Source organism: Lygodium microphyllum, chromosome 3 (assembly GCF_053477565.2).
Source record: "Lygodium microphyllum isolate KBCC chromosome 3, Lygodium_microphyllum_v1.1.10, whole genome shotgun sequence".
Taxonomy (NCBI): Eukaryota; Viridiplantae; Streptophyta; class Polypodiopsida; order Schizaeales; family Lygodiaceae; genus Lygodium; species Lygodium microphyllum.
In genome coordinates this window covers 99,531,403-99,558,423 of record NC_141137.1, presented here as the reverse complement: position 1 = coordinate 99,558,423, position 27,021 = coordinate 99,531,403, and the positions used below count along the sequence as shown (strand labels likewise).

The 27,021-nt window shown below is 48.4% G+C and overlaps 1 protein-coding gene across 6 annotated transcripts in view; it reads right to left on the bottom strand.

Annotated features, from left to right (window-relative positions):
* The window catches only part of LOC148038666 (sodium/hydrogen exchanger 1-like), a 204,045-nt gene that overhangs the window by 101,640 nt on the left and 75,384 nt on the right, over positions 1–27,021 (bottom strand). For 5 of the 6 annotated variants that reach the window (XR_015690107.1, XR_015690101.1, XM_087674207.1 and 2 more), the window contains exons 3-6: positions 19,263–19,360; positions 19,080–19,136; positions 18,868–18,914; positions 18,585–18,779 (exon numbers count right to left, since the gene is read on the bottom strand). Coding sequence is in view for 4 of the 6 variants with exons in the window: in XM_087674207.1 (XP_087530333.1) it covers positions 18,585–18,779; positions 18,868–18,914; positions 19,080–19,136; positions 19,263–19,360 (397 nt within the window). In the remaining 2 variants the exon portion in view is untranslated. The remainder of the gene's footprint in view (positions 1–18,584; positions 18,780–18,867; positions 18,915–19,079; positions 19,137–19,262; positions 19,361–27,021) is intronic. The other variant, XM_087674206.1, reaches the window with a different exon arrangement.

Below are 27,021 nucleotides of genomic sequence, written 5' to 3'. Positions count from 1 at the left end.
CTTGGATGCCATGTGGGGATTGATATTACCTCTTCTCTCAGCAAAGACAGAAGCTTCTTTATTGAAGCTTAGCGAGACTCTTACTAGCAGGGAGAGTAACTTCCTATTGGGCATTCTCCAAGTCATGCATCGTCCAAGTGAAGTGCCTTATTAGGAACTTCATTTGGTCCGGAGGTGGTCCGAAGGAGACAAGAGCCTGGCCATGGCAAAGGTTGCTTTGGGTGTCATCATACACCCTAGATCCAAGGGAGGGTTGGGGATCATAGACCCAAATAGCAAGAGCAAAGCCTTGATGGTTGGCTAAGCTCATTGTTAGGGGTTTACTTCCAAGGGAGGAGCCTTGAAAGAAACTTCTGATAGGGAGGCTACATGCTATGGCACCTGCACACAAAGGACTATGGCAGCCTAGCATCCATTGGATTTTTTAGGAGATTAGAACCAAGGACCTAGGGAGGAGCTTTGAGGTCAAATTCGGAGCTGCTATTATGAGAGCGTGGATATCTGGTACTATCACAATATCCCCAACTATCTCCCACTGCAGGCGGAAGAAAAGATAAGGCTGCCTCTTCTCTTCAATCACCTCTTGAGATTAGAATCCAGCCACACACTTGGATAGAGGACATACTTATCACGAGGGAGATCTTCTTTACAAGTTGTTGTATCAATGGGAGATTGGTTTGCATTCTAGGAGCTACCACAAGGAGTTCCACCAGATTGGTGGACAGATACAAACACCTCTCAGACTTGGATCAATCTCTTCTCTAGCGGAGACATTCTTCTAGCAGTCTTTGCAACTAGCAAAGATAGGACATTTACTTTTATGGTTGAGGAGGATGGCTGTCTCCAACGAGAGGACCTTGACCATGAAACATTCATTGGATGCTCCAAATAGAGGATCATAGTAGTGGCTCACTTCGAGAGGAAGTGGCACATTGACCCATACCAACCACCTGTCTCGATGATGGATGGAGATATTGGGCTTACCAAAGGAGACCTCTATAGAAATTACATTGGGATCCAGGAGAGTGGGTGTGGAGGAATAGACCTTGCAATGTGCCCTTCTTTGGCTACACTACCAGGTTGGGGAGGAGAATACAGATGAGCAAGATCAAAGCACACCTAGCAACCTCCCCCCATTGGCACAGAGAGGGAATCACAGAGGAGTTCCTAGGTGACTTTTGGAGGAGGCTACATGCTAGCTTCAAGCCTAGGAAGATCTCTCTCTTCCTATGGCTTGTAGCTCATAGGAGCTTAGCAGTTGGCACGTGGCTTGGATATACCAGGGACCCAGTAGCATCCCCTTGAACATCCTCATGGCCTAGCATGTGGCCATGAGGATGTTCAAGGGAGATGCTCTTTTCTCATCATTGGATAGAATCTGAGCAGGATTCTCACTCCAAATTACTCACAAGCATAGTGGACCCAAGGACATTGCCATAGATGGGACTTGATTGCCAATATCATAGCCTGGTATATTTGGACCACAAGATGCAGCCACGCTATCGACCTTCTCAATGTATCCACAGCTGCAGATACTCTATCAAGGATCTGGACAAAGATCATTCACACTCTTCATGGGAGATGGGAGAGGATGCAGGGCAACTCTGAGAGGATGAGGAAGAGAAGAGAGGCTTTTCTATGGACATGGGATTCAAGCGCTTTCTTTCACATTGTCCCTCGTATGGTTTGGCTTTACAGCCCATCGGATTGGTTGTTTACACAACCATCGTATTTGCGATGTACTTAGTTACTCTTCTTGGGAAAAAAAAAAGAAATATGCAACATCATGCCTAACTATGTGATACAGAGAGGGACCTTATGTGTTTTTTATTGTCACAATCATGCATGCTCGGTAAATCCTATATTAACGTGGACATTCCTTATACCATCTAGTAGAAGAAGGGGTCATGCTAAAATCGCTCCTTTGATTTCTATTGGATTTTACAAAAGATACCACTCTCCTTTACCCAAAGATGGCACCCATCTAGTACTCAAATTGTCTTGGGAAGAGAATTCAAATGGCTAGATTCAATGGCACCTACAATTTTAAATATTGTTGATTTCATAGCTTATTTACACCATTCTAACTCCATATATAGCGATAGCTCCCTGCCAACACACTGCTGCCCACCATCTCACGCCACCACATCGCCCACCCCCCTGCCTGCCTGCCATCACGCCCTCCCCCAATGCCTCTCTCCGCCAGTCACGCCCCCTCCCCCAGCGTTCCCGCTCGTCTTTCGCGCCTACACTCCCCCCGCTCGACATGCCATCACGCCTCCTCCCCTAGCCGTCATAGCGTCTCCCCCCGCCTAACTGCCTTCGTGCCCCCTCCTCCAGCCTGCCTGACGTCGCATCCTCTACCTCCAACTTGGCCTCCATCGTACGGCGCCCCAACCTCTCCAAATGCACTGCCCCCCCTCCCTGCACAACTCCTCCGCCACACTATCCTCGACTTCCTCGCCTGGCAACCCCACACAGTTGGCCACCCGCATGTCCTCATAGGGAGCCAGCCATACGTGGAGTCTAGCACCCCTCCACCGTCTGGAAAACACCCCCCCCCCCCATTGCTCCCTCCATCTGCAGCAACACTCCCCCCGCTGGCATCACAGCAAAGTGTTTGGTAGGTTCTCAGCAAGGATACAAAATGGAAACCTCTAGTCAGATGCCAGACCCCGTGAATCCAAGCCTCGGGGAAACCCAACCTCACAATGATGCCCTCTAGGAAATCCCAATCCACCCTATCATAAGCTTTCTCGAAATCCAAGAGTAGTACGGCCAGTCTCTGCCCACTATACTGAGCCCACTCTGTCGCCTCAAAGAAGGTGAATACATTGTCGAGGATGCTCATATCCTGGACAAAGCATGTCTGTGTGTCATGGATAATGTCTAGAAGCACGGGGCATAGTCACCTACCAATCATCTTTGCTAGTGCCTTATAGGCCATTGACAATAAGGTGATCAATCTCCACTGGGAAAGCTCCAACCTGTCTCCCCCTTTGGGAAGAAGACTGATAAGGCCTGTCGAGAGACTCCCTGGCATTTGTCCTGAAGTTAAAATCTCCTGGAATGCCATCAGTAGGGGGTCCTTCACCACCTCCCAATAGGTAGTGAAGAAAGCCTTCGAGAGGCCATCCTGGGTATTTCTGCCCGTCTTGTGTATGGAAGGCCTCCTCAAGTTCCTTCTCTGTGAAGGGGGCGAGGAGGGAGCATCCCATCTCCTCTGTGACAAGGGACGGAATGTGATCCCATCTCCTTTGTGACGAGTCCTCCCATACTAATCTTCAAGGCTGCGTATCTGCTCTCCTGAGGTACGAGGCTAGTGCACTTGGAAAAACTCCCTGCACATCATGTCTCCTTTCTACGCGCCCGGAGAGTAGCTGAGGTGCAGAAAGAGAACTCTGAGTGCCTGTCCTCAAGGCCAACAATGGCAGCTCACATGCGCACCTCCTGTGCCTAGAGGGTGGGATCCCCTGGTGCCTCCTATAATAATCTCTGTGTGGCTACAAGGTCCCACCGAATTCCTCTCTCCTCGTCCCAACTTTGTTGCTTGGCCTGTATGGTTGCCTCTTGGCAGATATTGCTCGCCCTTGGCTAGGACCACTCCAACATCCTCTGCGATCCGGTCCCTCCTGTCCCACTCCCTAGTCCAAATCTGCTCAATTTGTCTCATCACCTTCTCCCTCCTTTAGATCGTGTCCGGGATCCCACTGGATCATGTGTCAAGGGCAGATGCTGGAGGATCAAGTGTCAAGAGAACAATGCAATGATCGGACAGCGTGGTGCCTTGCCCAATCTTGCCTCCGCGAGATCATCCCCACTCTCCCACATAAAACCTGTTGAACCGCTCTAGCAAGACACCACCTAGCTCTCTGTATCCCCAAGAGAAATCCAGTGACCTCTCCCTCCTGTGGAAGGCAGGATCTCTCCAGGCAATGCACGCTCCTACTGCTAGTAGGAAGACCTCCCATGCCTCCTGCTCCTTCCCGGTCATGCCCTGGTAGCTTCGGCCTCTGCCCTGCTGGTCCTCTAAAGCCTTCAGGTTGTTGAAGTCTCCTCCAACAATCCAAGAGTCCACCTCTAGGAGTCCATCCGCGATCTCCACCCAGAACCTACTACGTGCCCTAACCTCAGTAAGGACATAGACATTAAGGTCTCCAAGGAATGAGTCCCCAATATCCAATCTAATCCATAGAACCCTCCCTCCCACTATCTTCCCGCGGTCTCATACACAGGCAGTGAGACTCGGGCCAATAGAGGTGCATACGCCTCCGCTCCTACCGTGGGCACCGATGGCGTGCTCCCAGTAAGTGTGGGAGCTGCCTGGGAGTACATTTCCTACCCTCTGAGCTTGGGTGGGCATGAGCTTATGCTCCTGTAGAAGTAAGATGTCGATCTGTCCGCCAAGGGTAGGCTGCAGCTCCTGCCGAACAATCAACTTCCTTGAACCGTGTGCCCCACTATAGTGGAGGCTATTCACATTATAGGATGCAAGGTGTAAACTCATGAGTGAAACTTGTGACTAGCCGACTGTTCGGCGTGGAAGCTACAAATGAAGAAGAGGAGCTATGAGGCATGCAGATACGCTTTGCTACCGGCCTCGATGGTGAGCTCCATTCCCCCATGGTAGCCCTCGATCAGACCATGGGGGTGATGGATACGCCTGGTGGTACCACCAAGGCATCAATCAACCAAGCTGAGAGGCAAGACTCCGTACACTGATAGAAACGGGCAGCCTGTGCCAGGGACCACTCAATCACATCTATTGGCGCTCTTCACTTGGGGGGGGAGGGGGGGGGGGGGGGGGTGTGTGTGTGTGTGTTTGTTTTTCGAAAGATAATGCTCAGATGAGGGACCTCTGCCCCTGCCCACCAGTTGATGTCCATCATATAGCCCGCGGCCACTGCTGGGAGAAATGTGTCAATCCATCTTCTCCCATCCACTAGAAAATGTGGTGTGCCACCTGGCTCCTCACCTCCTCCTCTATGTGAGTCATCGTCCCACCTCCGGGGGGGGGTGCTCGCTCTCCAACACCCTGCCGTGGCTGTGTCTAAGGAGCTCCCTGAGGCCCCCCCTATCATCTCGTTCTCTGTCGTCTCTGTACTCGTGTGAAACCGTCTACATCCACCTGTGGGCTTATCGATGGATCCGCCCTAGCACTGAAGCGCATGCACTCTGCTTCCTGGTGCCCAAAGTCATGGCAGCGTAGGCACTACCCTGGTTGCCCAGTCACAATGACCTACTGCCTAAAGGAGTGTCCGACGCCTGCCTCAATCTATAGGAACTATGAGATATTCTTGACCTCTTTCACTGCCAACCGTACCTTTGGGACTCCTACAGCTATTAGTGAGTCCGCGAAAGACGCGGGAAGGACACTGCCGAAGAGCCGTCCAAAGTCTTCCACCAATTGGCGATACTCTATCGCCAGGCCGAGAAAGAGAAGGGTGACCGGGTGCCGAAGAAACCTATTGTGGAGTGCAAATGCCTCCACAATGAAGCCCCTATAGCAAGGGACCATGTATATGACCCCCTTTGTGGACGCATATGGTGAGCTGGCAAGTAACTCACAAGCTGCGTCTGCTGAGCTGAGCCGAACCATGAAGATCCCTTGGCCCATTAGAACCACCTCCACAATCTGCGTGCTGATGCGCAGCGTGGAGTGATGCCAATCCCAAAGCTGGGCCTTGGCTAGAGAATATCCTACTACCTAACCATAAATCATTGTTTCCTTTAGCTTCAGCTCTTTAGCCCGGACCGCTAAGAGTTACTCCTCAAAGAGGACAACGCGCAAGGTGTTTGACTGGGGGGACACTCGTTGAGTGTGCCAACATATGACCAAAGGTTTCCATTGCGCGTCCCTTCTGAAAAACTATTGATAACGTTGCGGTGCTATGTGAGGGGGGAAAGTTGCTACAGATGGAGGGAGCAACTTGAAAGGGGGGAGGGCGATGTTGTTTTTGGCGATGGGGGAGGTGTTGGACACCGCGGATGGTCGGGTTACGACGGGGACAGCGCGGAGAGTGACTGGTTTGCCGGATGGAGCCAAGATCGCAGGTCGGAGGCAGCCCGCTGCTTGGGAGGGGGTCTAGCGCAGGGGGGTGGCTTGGCGGGGGGAGCAACGCCGCGAGGGAGGGAGATGGTTGTGGAGGTTTTGCGGGGGGGGGGGGGGATGGGAGTGGGAGTAAAAAGGGGGTGCAGTGTGATGGTCCAACCCTCAGAGACCCACTCGGGGCCCTCTCGGGACCCCGTCTAGGCCCCGGGGCAGCACTAGACCCTTCCGGTAACTTTTGCATTTTGACCCCTCAACGCGTCACAGGGCACCTCAACACATCACGGAACGCGACATGGAACATAACACGACGCGAGTTTTGCCAAAGGGCCCATCTTGGGAGCTGCAAGTCATATTCATAGATAGAAAGCATTTACAAGCTTGCACGGGCTCAGTAAGGGACCATGTCACGGTGGGTGGGTGGAGCTATCAACGCGCTGCAACACGACAACAACACCATGGGTGAGGGAGCTACAAGGGTACTCCCTCATACACACCTCCCCTTGAAAGAACTCGATGACCACATCGAGTGGGGGAGGCACAACTTACTGGCCTTTTTGAAAATGGCAAGTTGACTCGGACTCATATTTATCGTCGGGGGTCTTAACACGCCTCACTATCAAGGCGGCCAATGTCTACCTGCTAGGTGCCATGCTCACTGACTCTATTTACAACTGTGAAACATGGACTTTTCATACTTCTTGCAATCCACCCACGGACTCAATTTACAACTGTGGAGTAGAATGGGACTTGGGCAGAATTGTGAAAGAGACTTTATCGTGCACATCAACCCATCCACCTCCTGACCAAATTTACAAGCACAGAATGGAGAGTAACCCAGTCAAAGACACGTTGTGCACCCATGCTCCAACTTGGGCCAAGCAGCTTGAGTGCGCAGAACTGCCTGTGGACTAAGGGCTCAACAAGCAGCTTTCACTCTGAATGCCAAGCCCAGAATGCAAGGGTCCAGGCAATGACACCTTGCGGGAGAAGGCCCTCTTCGGCCACATCTTGCAATCCGTTGCCGATGAAGAAAGTGTAAGAGGTGCATTTTGCCTTGAACACACCTCCCCTTAAAAAGAGCTAGACCTCCGTCATCCGAGTCTTCAGTGATGCGCACCCTTTCTTTCTAGCTTTTCTCTTTGTGCCCTTGGAGGCATGAATCTGACTTGAAGCTCCTTTTGAAGAGGACCACCCGACCTGCTGGGATACAGCATGCCGTTTGGCCCTTCGAATGAGGTCCATTTCACTCGCGTCTAGAATCCTTCCCTGCGTGGCAGCGCACATCTTGGAATGGGCTTTGGGAAGCTTGAAATGGATTTGGGGAAGTCTTCTGTTGGACTGGACTACGAGGGGAGCACAAAGGTTGTTTGGAATCCTTCCCCACGTTGTAGCATACTCCTTGAAACTGATTCGTGGAAGCTTGAAGTAGATTTGGGGAAGTCTTCCATTGGACTGAGCTGCACGAGGAGCACGTGTGCCAAGAGAGAACCGCAGGACACGCCCAGAAGGTGCATGTCGCTTAGCCTGCCGCGCGAGATTCGAGTCTGCCGCATCAAATGCCCCCACCCTCTTTGAAGCACGCCCCCGTAAAAGGATAGGATGAGAGCACAGGCTCAGTAAGGGACCATGTCACAGTGGGTGGGTGGAGCTATCAATGCGCTGCGACACGACGCCAACACCGTGGGTGAGGGAGCCACAAGGGTACTCCCTCATACGGGGGGGAGGGGGCACGATGGTAGCAGGTAGACGGGGCAGGCGTGAGTAGTCGTGGCGGGGGGTGATCAGTCGGGGGCGGGGCCGCGTCAGACGGGGCGAGGGCGAGCAAACGGGCGTGGACGAGCAGGGGGCAAGAAGTCTGGGGCGGGCGCGAGCTGTTGGGGTGGCGGGCAACAGTGCGACGTGACGGAACAGAGCTTGAAGAGCTCTGCGTCTCTAATATCAACCTTGTCTACCTATTGTCCTACCGACAACAATGTAGCAAAAATCTTCACCGAAGCTTTTCCTCCTGACAAATTTGAAGTATTTCGCAATGCTTTAAATTAGATCTCTTTTGGTGGTTGATCCTTGTATGCTTATCACTTTTCACTCCAAGGGGGTTTGTTGGGTTTGACTCACACCTACGCTCACATAGGAGTGTCACTGATCTGCAGTAGGACACTAAGGCACTTTTTACTCCTCATAAGAGAGGTTTTTTCCCCTAGTTACAATATTCTCTATTTGTGTGTTTATGATACATAGTTCGGTCACTTACCATACTTTCGGATGTGAACACACCTTAAGGAACTTACACAACCATAAGGTCTAAGGGTTGTACTTTGTACTTGTCTTACATACTTGTGAATGAATCGTGTGTCAAACTATGTCTACACTCTCACTCTCTCTCTATTGTTCACACTAGATACTCAGCTTGGAGCTACCATCTCCATCTTCAACAAGTTGATCAAAAGGGATGTGTCCAAAAGATTTCTTGTTGTTGAGACTTGGAATGCTAAAGTACTAGGGATATTTGGCGTGTATGCTTCAAATCATGTTTCTTTGTCATGCATTATGGCAACAGTTGTGCTTGTGTCTTTCTCTTGGAAGACCATGCCTTATTTTTATATGTGTGTTGACACAAGTTGATGGATGCACCTAAATGTTTGGAAAGGAATGCTTTTGCATCAATGATATTGAAACAAGATCTGTGGTCTTGGTTGTTTCCTCGTGATGGGTATTACACCTTTCATTCGGCACAACAATTGGATGCCTAGAGTAATTTGGATCACATATATATTATGCATAGTGATTCCTTTCTACCAAAGGTTTTCAAAATCAAGGTTTTGCAACACTAGATACTTTCTTATCATTTCATGGTGGCATTTGAGATGCTTAAACACCCTGTTCATCTTTTCGTGTTTTTTGAGCAAAGTGCCACTACATAATTCCCCTTTCCTTCGGCATGAATATTTGATGGATACATGAGATAGTTATTGCATCATTTCTTAATATATCCGTCATCTAACGGGGGGCTTCCTCCTTTGATAAGTTGGTCTCTGATGTGCAAATAATTTCTCAACATAACCAAGATAGAGGGATCCAAGATATTGGGTGTGGAGGGACCCTCTCCTTGAGAGACCAACATAACCATTATTGGCTACATTACTAGATTGGGGCGAAGAATACAAATGAGTGGTATTGGATCACAGGCAACAGACACCTCCCATTGGCACACAGAGGGAATCTTAGATGAGTTCCTGCAGAACTTTTGGAGGTGACTACATGATGGCAGCGTCAGGCCTAGGAAGATAACTCTCTTTCTCTTCTAGCCCATAGGATTTTAGTAGTTGGCACTTGGCTTAGATATGTTAGGGACCCACTAGCATGTGTGCAATGAGGTGAGCCAAAGGAGACACAAAGACATGGCTGGTGGGACTACCTCAAACCCCAAGAAGTTTGGAGGAGAGCTCTCGGGATAGTATTCCATGGCACAATAGAATCCATGGTGGCGACATGGGAGGCTGTACCTGGGGTGGCACACAGAGATCCAACATGCAGCTATGAGGACGTTCAGGGGAGCACTCTTTTTCTCATCATTGGATAGCATCCAAGCACGATGCCTACCCCAAACTACTCACAAACACAGTGGACTTAGGGACATTGCCATAGATGGGAGCTGATTTCCAGCATTATCGCTTGATTCATATGGACTGCAAGATGTAGCCAGGTCATTGATCTGCAAGATATATTCAATGACGTGTCTTTACCAAGGATTTAGAAAGGAATATTCCACACTCTCTGTGGGAGATGGGAGAGGATGCAGGGCAACTCTGAGAGGATGAGGAAGAAAAGAGAGGCTTTCCTGCAGATTTCATGTGCAGACACCTTCCATACTACCCCTCAGATGGTTTGGCATTTTTGCCCACCAGATTGGTTGTTCACACAACTGTTGTATTTTTTATGTACATAGTTAATGTTCACAGAGTTCCGTGTACATTGTATTTACCTTGGGGGGGTTTCTCTGAGGTGTTCCTAATAGAATTCGCTTTTTTTCGAAAAAAGAAAACTACAAGCTTTATAACACTTGGATTACATCTATGATGCAGACATGGCAAAGCAGCTGATGCATGGATGACCTTTAGAATCTGGGAAAGAAGGCTGAAAGTGAGTTGGGAGACTACAGTTTCATATAAATACAATGTTTTCTTGTGACAAATAGTGACAAGAAATCTCCCCTCAGACACTGAAAATGATGCAAGCACATCTCTGTCCGCTTTATAAGAGAGAAAATAATCTTATTGAGCATTTATTTGGCGATTGGTTAAGGGTCAAACCCTTTTCAAAGAAGTTGATGCAGATCACATAGACTTTTGAGTTTCCATGGTGACATCTCATGGAAACAAGCCTTGTTTGGTGACAGTGGAAACATGAATAAAGAGTCACTCATGGATGGAGCCATCCTCAGAGCTTTTGTGATTAAAAGGGTGTCGGATGTAAGGAAATGACATGTTTTTTGGTAACAGGTCTAGTTTTAGTCCAATTATAAATTAGAATTTTGTATCACAGCTTAGCAAGTTAATGCAGTATGCAGGAGGGAAATGCCTTCTTGTAATTTTGGCAAGGAACTCAAAGCTTCTGCCAACTATATTCCCTCAAGGGGAGATGTACACACTTAGATTTTATATCTTCTATCTATCTTTGCATTGTTTTTAGAAAAGAAGGAAAGTATCTTTGGCTATACATAAGTGTTTAATGGTCTTTACCCACTATCTTTACTTATCATGCTTAGATTAGTCTACTAAAAAACACCCATCACGTCACAAGCTCCCCCCCCCCGGCTCCGTCTGATCACGCCCGCCCCCCAGATCGATCGTGCCCCCCCCGCTCCGTCTGATCGCTTCCTCCCGCTCCGTCTGATTGCGCCCGCCCCTAGATCACTCACGCCATCATCAGCGGCCGTTTCATCATGCTGAGTCCCCCCCGCCCCGACGGTTCGTGACTGTCTACCCCACCCCACCTGGCCGTTTCCCCCCCACCTGTCCGCCCCACCTGGCTGTTTCACAATTGTCCCCCCGCCCCAACAGTTCGCCCCCCCCCCCCCCACACACACACACACTGCCTCCATCCACAATCTCAGCTCCGTCCGCCGTGTACAACACCCCCCCGCCCCACTGCCAAAAACAGCAGCCCCCCCCCCCCCCCCCTCGCCATTGATCCCCCCACCCTCCAGTTGTTCCCTCTATCTGCAGCAACTTCCCCCCCTCAGGTAGCACCGCGGCGTGATTGATAGTTCTCTTAGAAGGGACGCACAATGGAAACCTCTGGTCAGATGCCGACACACTCAATGAGTGCCCCCCAGTCAAACACCTTGCACGTCGTCCTCTCTGAGGAGCAGCCTCTTTGCTCTTTCTCAAGGTCAGCTATGACATTCTCAACCGGCCTACCATGATGCTCCATCTTGGTTTGTAAATCATATCGATTGATCATCTACTGGATATTGACAGGAAACTCTCCCAAGTCGAGCTGGTCATTTTAATGATTAGAGCTTGGTCCTGAGCCTCTTGGTCCACTAGGTTATCAATCAAATTCATCAACTTAGGTATGGTTGAGTTCCTAATCGTGTTGTCGGTCTTCTCGCTCTCCAAGAGGCTTGCTTTTGATACTTAGTAGCCTTGGTCGCACTTTAAGTTCCTTATTAGTTCAGCCAGTTCTCAAATTTAAGTGCACTTAAGTGTTCATGGGGTGCTTCTTACCCCATGAGCTTACACCTCTCAAGGCAGTTTGGGGGGGATGGGGGGAATGGGGGCAAGAAGCCATGGAGGGGGGTGTATCGCCATCTAGGGCTGCTTGCTTGCATCATAAAGAACATGTCCTAGCCGCCCCAAGTGCACAAAAGTGAAAACGGAGCTCCTAACGAGCTCGAGACTCACCCTGCACTTGGTCCCAGGCCACGGAGGGAGTGGATGATGGAGGCTCAAAGCTCTACCAAAGTCACCTGTACTGAAAGGCACTCCCTGACAGCATTCCTTCTAGATGTGCCATTCTTTAAGACTCCCCATGATCTCCCATACCTCTGAGCGATCTGTTGTGGGCTCCAATACTTGGCGGCTGGGTAAAGCGTCCAAGCCGACCACTATGCAAGACCCAGCCTCAATGATGAAAATCATGTCCTGCATCCTCGCCTCATACAAAATGCGACGGCCTTGGTTGATTGCCTACGAGCAAAAAGCCCCCCACGAGATGCATCCAAGATTGGGTGCCACACAGTGGAGAATACGGCAAGATCCTCTCCACATGAGTTGTGCCACCTCGCAAGACCAAAGGCAATGCTTTGGGGTTTCCATGTGCTGCTATGTACAACACTTACACCCTCCACCCTGCTGCATCTAGGCCAGCCAACTCCCAACCGCCAAACCTCCATGTGCCAAAAGCCATAGGAAATACTACACTCTCCTCAACCTCCAACTATCCCATAGGCGGTGCCAGAAAGTTCGATGAAAGGCATCCGTGATGCTCTGCTTCACCCAGTATTTGCTACGCCAAGGCGCCCAATCCATGTCCTCCTGCATCAATACATATCTACCAATCCTAGCTATGTACTCCAAGAACTTCAGTGGCTTCTTGGGGACCGCAGTGGCTGGCCATAGCCACTCTCCTCTAGGGTCCCACTCTAGCTCATCAAGTGGCCTGCTCTCCCATATCCAGAGGCACCACTCTCGGAACTCCTTCCAAAGCACATAAGGGTCCCGATGCCAGGTCTTCCCCTAGAGATCAACCACACGAACCCTCCTCCAAGGAAGGATAACAATCTCCAAACGCCCCCCATCCTGCACAATGAAGAAAATCCCGTAGGGGGCGCCGCCCACTCTACCTCTCACCTATATAGGGGGATACCTACTGGTGAGAATCTAGCGGCCCATACCTCACCAAGCTCCACTAGCTCTCGAATCAGGGGTCAAGCCACTCCTAAGGAATCGCTGAGTCAAACTCCCTTCACCTCACCTTAGCCCCTTGCTAACAACTTGATAACGCTGCAACACCTCTTGATCCACCATCTTGTACACCTCCTGCCATGTCCTGATAGTACAAGCAAAGCCAGTCTCCCATCTGGCTCACTAGATGTGGGGGTGCTCGCCAATCTATATCCCCCGTCCCGATCTCTGACCTAGGGGTCCCAGACCATTAGCTGGCGGTCTATCTCTGCCAGGCATCCTGGGGGCCTTTGAATTAGGACCTTACGGAGGCCCTGCCACACACGAAGTAGGCTGTGGAAGAAGAAACATCTGGTGGCGTAATCTAGGCAATCATGAAGATCCATCTCAAGGATGGCCTCCAATCATCACCAAGTCTCGGTCTGCAATCCTGGAGACCCTCCTGCAAAAAGACCTTCCAAGTCTGCCCTCCTAGTGTGAGCCCACAGACTACTAGCTTGCCCAAAAGGGCCAGGCTCTTGAACTCTGGGTCTATGATCCCAATCCCTCCCTCAGACCGATGCCAAATGATGGTCGCCCATGCCACCTTGGCTCGAGAATCCCTGGAACCTTCTAAGCCATCCCAAAGAAAATTCCGCACCAGGCAGTGAAGATGAACTACGCAAGACGAGGAGAAACACCAACACGAGGCAATGTACCAAGTTGTCGCTAGGAGGACCTGGTTGACCACCAAGGTTCGGCCCGCTAAGGAGAGGTGGACAGTACTCTAGTAGGTCAGCTTCCGCCTGATAGAGTCGAGAACTAGAAGAAACTGCTGGGCAGGAGTGATGTCGTACCCCACCTGGAACGTTAGGTATCAGATGATTTGTCCCCTACTCACCCATCTGAACCCCAAGTGGACGCTCCACTCCGTGCTAGAGTTGGGGCCTGTAAGAAAACCAACCAACTTTCACTAGTTGATTTTCACTCTAGCTGGAGTGCAAAATGACTCTAGAGCTAGTCTCACTCTCTCCAACATTAGCTCATCAGCAGCTCCGTCTCCTCCCTCACCAAAAGTCGAAGGCCACGTAGCCTAATCACACATGACCGGAGGAAGTAGGACATCTCCTCTACAAAGAGTAAGACCAAGAGGACAGCCCTACCGAACAGATCCCTCCAGCCGAAACTTCTCCCCCTTCCTACCACCTATGAGAACCTTGCTAGTGGCCGATCTGTAAAGTGCAGAAACCCCACAGATCCATGCCTGGGGGAAGCCCAACCTCACCATAGCGCCCTCTAAGAATTCCCAGTATCATAGGCTTTCTCAAAGTCCAATAGAAGTACATCCAATCCCTGACCACAGTGGTGGGTCCACTCGGTCGCCTCGAAGAAGGTGAAAACATTGTCTAGGATACTCCTATCGTGGACAAAACATGTATGTGTGTCATGAATGATCTCTGGAAGCACGGGGCGGAGTCGCCTACCAATAATCTTAGCCAGTGCCTTATAGGCCACTAACAACAAGGTGATCAGTCTTCACAGGTATAGCTCCAACCGGTCTCCCCCTTTGGGGAGGAGAGTGATAAGACCTGCCGATAGACTCCCTGGCATCCGTCCTGAGCTGAAGATCTCTTGAAAGGCCAACAGTATGAGGTCCTTCACCACCTCCCAGTAGGTAGTGAAGAAGGCCTTAGAAAGACCATCCTCTCCCGAGCATTCCTACACATCTTGTGCATGGAAAGCCTCTGCTAATTCCTTCTCTGTGAAGGGGTCTAGGAGGGAGCGTCCCATCTCCTCTGTGACGAGGGACCGAATGTCGTCCCAAACCTACTGTCTACAATGTTGTCCTCTAAAGCTGAGACTGCTTTCTGCTGAAAAAGGTGTCTATAGTAGTCAGTAGCAATCTCCATCGTCTCATCTGGGCTAGAGCGAATCCTCACATACTGATCACGAAGGCTGCAAATCTGATCTCCTAAGGTGCAAGGTTGATGCACCTGAAAAAACTCCCTGCATATCGTGTCCCCCTTCCGTGCCCAAAAAGCTGCTTAGGTATGGAAGGAAAACTCTGAGCATCTGTCCTTGAGCCCGGCGAGGGCTGCTCGTACACGCAACTCCTATGCATGGAGAGTGGGATCCCTTGGTGCCTCCTAGAGTAGTCTCTCATGGCTGCTAGGTCTCGTCGGAGTGTTCTCTCCTCCTCCCAGCTTTGCTGCCTGGCCTGTAGGGATCCTGCTCGACTCGGCTAGGACCTCTGCAACCTCCTCTGCCATCCAGCCCCTCCTGTCCCACTCCCTAGTACAGAGCTACTCAATCTACTCCTCACCTCTTCCCTCCTGTAGATCGAGTCAGGGATGCAGCAGGATCGTGTGTTGTCAAGCGCTGAAACTAGAGCATCAAGTGTAAGGAGAACCGGGCAGTGATCCAACAAGGTGGTGTCAGCCAAGTGGTGCCAACCAACTGCCCTACCTGGCCTCCCCGAGCGCCACTCTCCCATGTAGAACCTGTCCAGCCGCTCCAAAAGAGCTCCGCCTAGCCGCCTGTATCCCTAAGAGAAGTCCAGCGACCTCTCCCTCTCCTGTGGAAAGCTAGGTCTCACCAAGCATCACATGCTTCTACGGCGAGGAGGAAGACCTCCCATGCCTCCTGCTCCTCCCCTACCATACCCTGGTAATCTCTCCCTTTACCCTGCTGGTTCTCTAAGGCCTGCAGATTGTTGAAGTCTCCTCTAACAATCCAAGATTCCACCTATGGGAGTCCTCTTGCGGTCTCCACCCAAAACCTGCTTCGTGCCCTAACCTCAATAGGAGCATAAACATTGAGGACTCCAAGGCACGAGTCCCCTATATCAAGACTGATCCATAGGACCCTCCCTACCACAATCGTCCCGTCATCTTGTACACAGGTGGTGAGGCTCAGGCCAATAGAGATGCATATGCCTCCACTCCTGTCGTGGGCAACGATAGAGTACTCCCAGTAGGTGTGTGAGCTTCCTACAAATACCTTCCCTACCCGATGGGCCTGGGCAAGGGTGAGCTTGTGCTCCTACAGAAGTAAGATGTCGATCCGTTCGGCAAGGACAAGCTGCAACTCCTGCCAAACAATCAGCTTCCTGGAGCCAAGTGCCCCATTGTAGTGGAGGCTATTCACATTCCAAGATGCTAGATGTAAACTCATAGTAGGGAAGCCTGTGACTAACCGAATAGAGTCCTGTTCGGTGTGGAAGCTATAGGGAAGCCTGTGACTAACCGAATAGGCATCTGTTCGGTGATGAAGAAGAAGAGCTATGGGGCATGCGAATGTGCTTTGCCACACGCCCGGAATGTGAACTCCATTCCCCCATGGTGGCTCTTGGGCGAGGACCAAGAGAGTAATAGATGCTCCAAGCAGTACCACTAGGGCATTTATCAACTAGGCTGAGAGGCGTGACTCTATACACTAGTAGAAGCGGGTAGCCTGTGCAAGGGGCCACATGATCACATCCATTGGTGCTCTCCACTGTGGAGGGGATCGAAAAATAATACTCAAATCTGGGACCTCAGCTCCAGCCCACCAGTGAATGTCCATCATGCACCCTAACCACTGTGGAGGGGATCGAAAAATAATGCTCAAATATGGGACCTCAGATCCACTGTGGAGGGGATCGAAAAATAATGCTCAAATCTGGAACCTCAGCTCCAACCCACCAGCGAATGTCCATCATGCACCCTAACCACTGCTAGGAAAAGAGTGCTAGTCCTCCTCTCATCCACTGGGAGATGTGGTCTGCAACCTGGCCCTTCACCTCCTCCTCTATCTGTGTCATCATCCAGTCTCCTAAATGAGAGGTCTGAAGGAAGAAAGCATAGTTTGGTCCATCCGGTTGTGCTAGTAAATGGACCTTGCCGCTCCTTGACTTGCGGACCATAAAGATCCTCACCTCTAGAGGTAGTGGAAACTCTCCCTGCTCTGCAACTCTCAAGTAGGACCACGGACCACTGCGAAAGACCTCCTGTGGAAGCAGTTGGGCCTATCTCGGGAAAGTGTGACAAGCAACAGGGTTAGATGACCTAGTGGCTATGTGGGAAGAGGGTTAGATGACCTAGTGGGGAGAGGGGGGCTAGGCTGCTGGTGAGGGGAAGATATAGGCATATGAGGCTCTTCACCTCCTGTGGGAAAGGGGAAAGGGGAAAGGGGGAGGAGGGGGGAGGGGTTTCACTTGTACTGGGTGAGGATCAAGGGGAGTGATCGGCGGAGGAAATGGTGGGGAGAAGGAAGATCGAGGGATGGTGGGGTGACCGGAGGTAGGACGCGGGTGTTGGGGGGGTGGGGGGGTGTGGGTGGCCCTGGAAGAGGGAGGCTATGGGCTAGGGTCGGGGGGGATCCATGAGGAGGGGGTGGGTGTGGGGGCCCAAAGTCATGGCATCACAAGCACTACTCTGGCTGCCTAGTCACAATAACCTGTTGCCTAAAGAAGTGTCCGCCTGCCTCAATCTCCAAAAACTTTGGTATGTTTTTTGTATCTTTCACAGCTGCCCGTACCTTTGGGACTCCTGTGGTTGTCATTGCATCAAAGGAGGAGGCAGGAAGAAATGTGCCGAAGAGCCGTCCAAAGTCCACTAACTAACAATACTCTACCTCCAGTCCAAGGAATAGTAGGGTGACCAAGTGTCTAAGAAACCTATTATGGAGCGCGAATTCCTCCACTATGAAGCCACTATACCAAGGAACCATATAGATGACCCCCTTCGTGGAGGCACAAGGTGAGCTATCCACTAGCTCACGGGCTGCGTCTGTAGAGGTGAGTCAAACCATGAAGATCTGTTGACCCATGAGAATTACCTCCACGATCTATGCTGTGCCAATGCGCACCGTGGAGTGAAGCCAATCCGGAAGCTAGGCCCTGAATGGAGAGTTCCTACGACCTAACCAAAGATTGTTGTTTTTTCAATTCCAGCTCTGTGGCACGGATGGCTAAGAGTTGTTCCTCTCAAAGAGGACAATGTGCAAGGTGTTTAACTGGGGGGCACTCGCAGAATGCACCAATGTCTGACGAGAGGTTTCCATTGCGCATCCGTAGGCGGGGGGGGGGGGGGGGGGGGGGGTTCGAGGGAGATCGAGTGGGAGCTTGGAGCCAAGGAGAGGTTGTGTGGAAGGTGGGGGTTGGTGGCGAGGAGGGGGCAGCTTTCGGTTTTCCGGCAGGTGAAGGGGTGCAGCTTGCTGCAGAGAGCAGGCGAAGGACAGGATCAGCGCGGGGGACCCTGTAGGACGGGGGTTGCAGGGGCGAGGGAGTCGGGGCTAGCACGGGAGCTAGCAGCAGCAAGGGCGGCACGATGGCGTCAGGGGGGGTGACGGCAGGCGGGGGTGCGATTGCGGCAGACGCGGATCACAGGGTGAGGGAGGCGGGGCAGCGCGGGGGGCAACGGCAGTGGGGCTGACAGCAAGCGGGGGCTGCAATGGTGGCAAGCCATGGCTGACGGCAGGCAGGGGGTGCAATGGCCGCAACAGCAGCGTGACGGGAGGGGACCTGGTCATAGGTTACTGTCTAAACAGCATGTTTATTGTTTTGAAAGGGCAGTCTAAGGACATGTATAAAGAATTAAAACAACACATAGATTATTTGACTATTAATGATCTAAAAACTAAGCAGTAGCATGAGTTTTGCTTACAGAGATTCCCAGAACTGTGCTTGTGAGAAAAAGGTATAAGAATTTTCCCAATAGAGAGAAAATCATCGTGAAATCTATCTCAAATAGATCAAGATCCTTTATTGCATTGAAAAGTACAACCGAGGACGCATCATTTATGACACCTTCGCCAAACACCAAGCTGTACAACAGAGGTGTCTCATCTTGTTGTAGAACCTGTAGTTGTTGTTGGTAATGTTGACCTGTTAGACTACTTGGTATTGAGTTGGATTTCAAACTTTTTACAAGGTAACATACAACTTACCTGCCAAGTAGAAACAGAATCTGTTGCAGAAAATATAACTCCGAGTGCTGGTTAAAAATGGAAGTGGACAAACAATTACAAACTCTGAATCTAGACCATTCAGGCAGGAAACAACATAAATGTAGGGAACAGATAGTAAGTATTCGTCATTTGGACAGGAAGAAAAGAATGAAAAACACCATAAAACAAGGTGGGAGAAAAGAAATTATTACCCATCAGATCCATAGATGACAAAGGTAGTCCCATATTTGGAAATGTTAAATAGCACCCTGCATGATACCAAAGAAGAAAATACCTCTGTATTTGAAAGTCAAACATTTTAAGGCGATGAGAACCTGATAATATTCCTTTCATGTGCTCACCAACTGTTATCACAAAGAAAAACATGCACTTACCAACTGTTATCACAAAGAAAGAGATTACAACTCCAGTTACACCAAAAAGCATGATAGCTACAAAGTTCTGAAAGAAATGTTTCTTCTTCACCTGGAATCTGTGTACACAGTCAAATAATAATAATGGAATTGCTGAGAAAAGAAAGTACAACACCCCTATTATGCAAATTTATGATGCACTTGTCAACAATCATCATTTACTTGACCATAACATCTGAATAAACATAATGCTGGCTCAACAAAATCAAATAGAAGAGACGTTACTGACCTTGTAGTTAAAGATGTCTACATAGATTGTACGCATCAAACATCATCAGAATGACACATGGATTAGATAACATCAAAATTACACCATATTGACAAGTTTCATAGTCACTAAAGGGAATTCAAGTTGATCTTAAACTTAAGAAAGGTAGTATAAGAAGCCCTTTTTTATCATTCTTGCCTTCTCTTGTGAGGTGTTGTAACATCTCCACCATGGGGAGGCTAAGGTATCCACTGGTGTCTTCTGATGAGCGATAACAGCTCAAACCTGTCATTTCATTAATAAGGATGATACCATTGTATCCTTGGAGAATTGGAATGTTCCGACTCCCCCCTCCCCGCCCCCCCCCCCCCCAAAACAAAAGGAAAACACGCACCCACGCACGGGGGGGCGCACAGTCTGGTGCTGGTCCCCTTTGATCTCATAGTACACAGTATAACGGCACATATAGTGCTGCTCTGACTCTACCTCAATCCTACATAGGTGGTAGTTGTGGGGAAAATGTGATCCTCATATGCTTTTCCCTCATATCTCCCTATCTCCATCCACAATCTGGTGCAACAAAGTGCAGATCCAACCACTTGCACGTCTGAAGTTATGTCAGAGGTGTGTTTCCATGTATGGTAACTTTAAGGGCACCATAAATCCATTGGAGAGGGGGTCCTCCGAGAGCAGGCAGGCCCACCAGAGGGGGGAGGGGAAGGGGGTTGTGTCAGATGGTGGTGGTCTAATGAGTTGTAGCAATGAAAAAGATTGTAAACACTCTCAATCTAGAAGGTTCTAGAGTTGTCATCCCCCTATCTCCAAAGAGGTTTCTCTGTGTCACTTAAACCTAGATATTTATTGGATTTGGTTGGTTGGGATGGGTGGTGGTGGTCTAATGTTAGTTGCAACAATAAAGAAGGTTGTAAGCACTCTCAATCTAGAAGAGTCTAGAGTTTTCATCCCCCTATCTCCAAAGAGATCTCTCTATGTCACTTAAACCTAGACATCTATGGATGGATTTTGTCGGTTGGGGTGGGTGGTGATGGTCTAATGTCACGTGCAACGCTGAAGAAGGTTGTAAGCACTCTCAATCTAGAAGAGTCTAGAATTTTCATCCCCCTATCTCCAAAGAGATCTCTCTATGTCACTTAAACCTAGACATTTGTGATCCTTGTAATTCCATGATTCATAGATCCAAAGCCTTCCAGGGGGTGATCTAATGTCAGTTGTAGCGATGAAGATTGTAAGCATTGTCAATATAGAAGGGTCTAGAGTGGTCATCCCCCTATCACCAAAGAGCTCTCTCTCTCTCACTTGAACTTGACATTTATTGGGTTTTGTTGGTTGGGATGGGTGGTGGTGATCTAATGTCAGTTGTAGTAGTGATGTAGAAGGTTGTAACCACTCTCAATCTAGAAGGGTCTAGAGTTGCCATCCCCTATCTCCAAAGAGATCTCTCTATGTCACTTAAACCTAGATATTTGTCGTCCTCGTAGTCCATGAATCATAGATCCAAAGCCTTCCGAGGGGTACTGTCAGCTGTGGCAATGAAGAAGATTGTAAGCACTCTCAATCAAGTCATCCCCCTATCTCCAAAAAGATCTCTTTGTGTCACTTAACCTAGAAATTTATTGGGTTTTGTTGGTTGGGGTGGGTGGTGTTGCTATAATGTTAGTTGTAGCGATGAAGAAGGTTGTAATCACTCTCAATCTAGATAAGGGTCTAGAGTTGTCGTCCTCCTATCTCCAAAGAGATCTGTCTATGTCACTTAAACCTAGACATTTGTGGTCGTTGAGTCCATGAATCAATTGTCAAAAGATAGGCCAATAGATAGACTAAATTCTACGGAAGTGCCTAAGAAGCTCAGTTGAGGGATTTTGGCATTGTATGAGAGGGTTGTTAGTAGAGTGTAGATACCCGAAGGCCTTTCAACACCTGTCCACCCCACAATTGGGTTGCCCTCTCTTCAACACTATTTTGCCTATACATTGATAGGATTGTTGATCATATCTCTCAGGGAGGAGATAAAGGAGCTCCAATAGCTAGCACTTGGATACCTCTCCTACTATATACAAACAACATTGTATTGATAGCTAGCACTTCACAAGGACTAGAAGACATTTGAATGCACTACACTCCTATGCACTGGATAGTGGGCTCTCAATGAACCTTGGTAAAATCAAGGTTATGCTGTTTAATACTGCACCATAGTGGATCGAGAGATCAGCACCTAAGTTCACATATGGACAAAAGGATTTGGAGTATGTGGATTCTTATACATACCTGGGAGTTTTATTCATAGGTCCCACTTTCTCTATGAGAGAGGTAGCAGAAACTAGACTAATACGACAACACACAGCACTAGGTGGCCCAAAGAGAATGTGCTCACATATACAATTCTAGAAATCTGCACTAAGCTATGCCTCTTTGATACATTGGCCATATCTACATTACTCTATGGAGTACAGGTATGGGGGCTTAATCTTGATCACTGTAGCAAATCAGGTTGCACTTATGATGGATGGACGTCAATTGAGACCCTTGTATCAACGATCTCCAGGATGATCAAATGTAAGGCCTCGGTCCCACATGACATTATAAAAGCTGAGTTGGCGGCCACATCAATTGTAGTAGAGCCCCTCACTAGATCACTCACATAGATACACAACTTAACGGAATCTACCCAAACATAGATATGCCCAACTGACTCTTGAGTCCTCCCAAAAACTTTCCAGAGAGGGTGATAATTCATGTTGGTATACACAGATGTCAACCTAGTTTGAGCTACATGGCTTTGGCATGGACAAACTACCCCCTTCTAGTACTCCCACGACGAACCATCTCTTACCTTGAGCTGTTCAAAGATTGGCAAGGTCATTGAGATGGACCTCACCCAGCTAAACATGAGGAGGACATGGCTGGCACTAGTGCAGGAGCTAGGGACGAAGATTGATTTCTACGGAGAGCATCTTCTCCATACTACAGATGATGGATTTCTTACCCACCCAAGGTATATGGACACCTACCTCTCACATGGTATCAGATGTGCTATTATTGACCAGTTGCACACCTCTCCACATCAATTAGAAATTGAGATTAGCAAATACACATGCCAAATATGCCAACTAGAGCCAAAGACAATGGAGCACTACATTTGCCATTGCCCAACATACTATGAGATTCAAGGCCATTTCCACTCTATACCCCCATGAGATTGTGTCATCACCTAGAGTTCTCTCTTTTTTTTTAAATACCTTTTAGCTTTCTCCTACTATTCATTTACCCTTACATTTACTATTCTTCTCTGATGTTACCTCTAATGTTACCGCCACTACAATTAATGGGTAATAGAATTATCTAGGCCAAAATCTTTCCACCAAGTACGACCTCATCCCTATCAAGTACAACTTGTTACAATTTTTACCTTTGACGCCCACAGATATCTCAAGGTCCTTGGCTCATCATTGTGAAATAACTAGCTTTCACACCACATGTGCACCTCAGATTTGCACATTTGATTAAACACTTAATCAAATGGTAAGCAAAGCAACTATGGCGGTTCCACCCTCTACCTCACGCACGAAAGACCTCCGTAGTCGACTTGCTCTAGTGCCTCCATTCTATGTTGCACGTTCATACCACTAGCATTCGTTGCTCCCTCCGTCTGCAGCATAGTACGGGGCAGTTTTGGAATTAGGGGAAACGGAAACGGAAAAAACCGGAGTTTCAAAGTTTCGGCCAAATTTTGGAAACGGGGAAACGGCGTTTAGGATTGTACACTAAAAAAAATACAGTAATATGTGGGTATATAAATATATCAATGCCTACAACAACATGTATCCAAATTTCATACAAAACTTTGAGTCTTTATGTCATATGATTGAAATCATGATTCATTACACATTTCACGAGTCACGAGTCACAACTCACAAGTGAAGATTGAGGAGTCAAGACTAAGGACTCAATGGTTGAAACTTGAAACTTAAGATAGCTTAACACAATTAAGACTCAATTTTCAAAACTCAAGGCAACAAAATGAATTAGAATTTATGACTCATGAATAATCTATGATCTAAAGAGCAGTGAAGACTGACATCATGAACAATGGAACAAGAATCAAAATGCATAATAAGTGGGATCAAGATACAATGATAGTAACTATGTCATGTGAATAATCTGTCAAAGCTCCAAAGTCCAGTGAGGATATAAGTATCAATATCAATGAACAACTGGCAACTCTATTCTGGACTTCGCACTGCTAAATTGACTCCTGTATATCAGGAGTTATGACTCATGACTCATCCGGACTCTAAGGATCTGTGCACCATCTCCTCGTCCGACTCAGAGGACCCTGATCGAGAAGTTGATGAAGCAGCCTCAGTCTCATCCTTAGACTCTAGCTCTAACTCTGCCTGTGATGCACGACAACGTGTGGCCCTCACTCTAACCCTCCTCTATGCACGAGTCTCATGCACCGGTGCCAATAGCTCCTCATAGAGCATGGAGTAGATACATAGTGACAGGAAACGGCCGGAACGGCCCCCCGGCCCGTGGAATCGCCGTCCCCGGCACGAATCCGTCGTGGACCACCTTTCAAATTGGTGGAACATTCCTTGTCCCGTTTCAAACTGGGAACGCGGCACGTGGCACCACTTACCTGCAGCCGGTCGCCCGCTGACCCCGCCTGGATGATCTGCAACCGCGTCCTGCTCCCGCTCCAAATCGCCTGCACCCAATGCCGCTGCTCGCGCTCCAGATCGCCTACGCCCCCCGCGTTCCGTGCTGCGCTACAGGCTGTGTCAATCCCAGCCGCCAGGGCCCAGCAGCCATCCCTTGTCTCCTCCCATCTCCAACCTCTTCCTTCTTCTTCTTTCTCTTCTTTCTCTTCCTTCTCTTCTTCCTTCTACCTTCTCTTCACTTCTCCCTTCTCTTCTTCCTTCTTCCTTGAACCTTCTCCCTTCTCTTCCTTCTTCTCCTCTTCTCTTGAGTCTTCCTTCTTCTCCAAGTTCAAGTTCTCCTCTTTTCTTCTTCTTCTCCCTTCTCTCCTTTTCCCTTCTCTCTTGACTCTTGAGTGAGTCTTGACTCTTGAGCCTTCTCCCTTCTCTCGAGCCTTCAATTTTCAACCTTCAATTTTTCCTTCTCTCGACTCTTCAGCCTTCAATTTTCAGCCTAAAATGGCTTCATCTTCCCACCCTGCTTGTCGGGTTGGTGGTCAAGGAAGAAGGTCCAATGATTAGTCATGGTGGGAAGAAGTAAATGCTGACCGCACATTGAGTGGTGGAGGATCTCGACCATGGACTTGCAAGCTTTGCCCATACAAGCGAACTAGTGGAGCAAACAAGGTAATCCATTGAGCCGAGCATTTGTATTTCGAATTTTTATTGATTTTAATTTTTCAAAGTTACTTAAATATTAGAATATGGAATACCAATTGCCACTTATTCCATTTTAATATTTATGCATAATCAGGTCCGAGCTCATCTCCTACATGAGCCAAATTCAGAGGTACAGTTTTGTCCAAATGTGACCTTGGAGAAGCAAAGGGAGCTTCGTGACGTGTAGCAGGTCAACAAGCTTATCTTACATCTAGACCACGACTTGTTGCAGTTGACCCTACAACTTTTGTGACACCATCTCCATCAGATGTATCTAGAGCAGCGTCAGTATCAAGAAGTGCTATCTCCACACCTACTGCAGGCATTGCATCGGCCATGTCATCAACAACGCCACATGTTGCACGTAGTCAAAGCACACTTGATGCTAGTTGGGATCCCAAGAAGAAGGAAGAGATGGATACATCCATGGCATGCTTTTTTTTTATCATGACCACATTCAATTTCGTACAGCCAGGTCAGAGTATTTTATATTGATGTGCAAGAAGATTGGTGAGTATGGCCCTTCATATGTACCTCCATCAACAGAGACCTTACGCACCACTTTGCTCGACAAGGAAAAGCGCCTTGTTGAGCAAGCAGCAGTGACTAGAAAGAGCATGTGGGCTAAAAATGGATTTTCCTTGATTGCTGATGGTTGGAGTGATATACGCAAGCGATCCATTCATGGTATGGTTTCTTATTCTCATGGGGAAATGTATTTCATAATTTCACATGATGCATCGGGGATAGGAAAGTCAACAGATGTACTTACAGCAGAGTGGGTTACAGGTGTTGAGCTTATTGGCCCAGAGCATGTTGTGGGATTTGTTGCAGATGGAGAGCCCGCAAATAGGGCAGCAGGTGCTATTATCCAAGGATATTATCCGCATATCACAGTTTCATATTGTATGGCTCATTGCTTGAACAACCTACTAAAGGATATTGGTAACCTGTCATGGATTGCACCTGTCACAGAGCAAGGAGCTCAAATGGTTAGCTTTGTTTTGAATCACTGCCATCACTTCTCTTTCGGTCGAAGAAGACACTTTTAAAATACTCTGATACCAGATTTGCCTTTAACTTCTTGATGCTAGGCAGGTTAAGAGAATGCAGTCGTGCCTTGAGGAAGTTATTTCTTAGTGATGAATTTACCTCATCAACATTGGCAGATACTCCTATAGGTATCTTATGTTTGGAGAAAGCAAATAACTCCACTTTTTGGGATGATATAAAGTGGATAGATGCTATGGTATCACCTACTGTACATTTATTGAGGGTTATGGATACTAACTATGTAACCTTGCATTGGCAAGATATATGAGGCTATGGATAGGCTGAATGAAAAGTTGCAGGAGTTGGCACCAAATGATGAGGCGTATGAGGAGATATGCCATTTAGTTGTGATGAGGTGGAACTCCTATAGCTAACCCATACATGTAACTGCATTTGTTGTGGATCCTGAGTTCCAGGGCAAGGGTCAGGAGAATGACACTGAGGTTATGGATGCATGGAGACTTATATTGTCTCGTCTAGTTCCTAATCATAGCACTAGACGAAAGAAACTTTCATGTTATAGGACCTTTCAGGGTTATTTTAGTTGTCGGGATGCACAGGAGGATCACTGTAAGATTGGGGCAGCTTTGTGGTGGGAGGACTATGGTTCGGATGGTCCTGAGTTGCAGCAACTAGCCATCCGTATTTTGAGTCAGTCAATTAACTCCTCTTGTTTGGAGCAATTGTGGAGTACATACGCTCACATTGCGTCAATGAAGAGGAACCGTCTTGGTGTGGAGAGGGCAAACGATCTAGTATTCGTTAGTGCTAATTTGAGAATGTTATGTAACAGTATGACAACAAAGCTCGATCCATTCACAAAGTGGGAGATGCAGCAAGAAGAGGAGACACATCCTGATGTTGAGGGAGATGCAGCAATTCATGGTACACATGATGATGAGGCTGGCACTTCAGGAGTAGCTAGAGCAGCCTTAGATCATGATCATGATCTTTGATTTAGTTTACTTATCATGAGTCTCATGATACATGACACATTTACATTGTATATGATATTATGATCATTGATGACAGTGTGACACTTGGGTTGTTGACAGTTGTGCCATGCCGATATTATATTTGT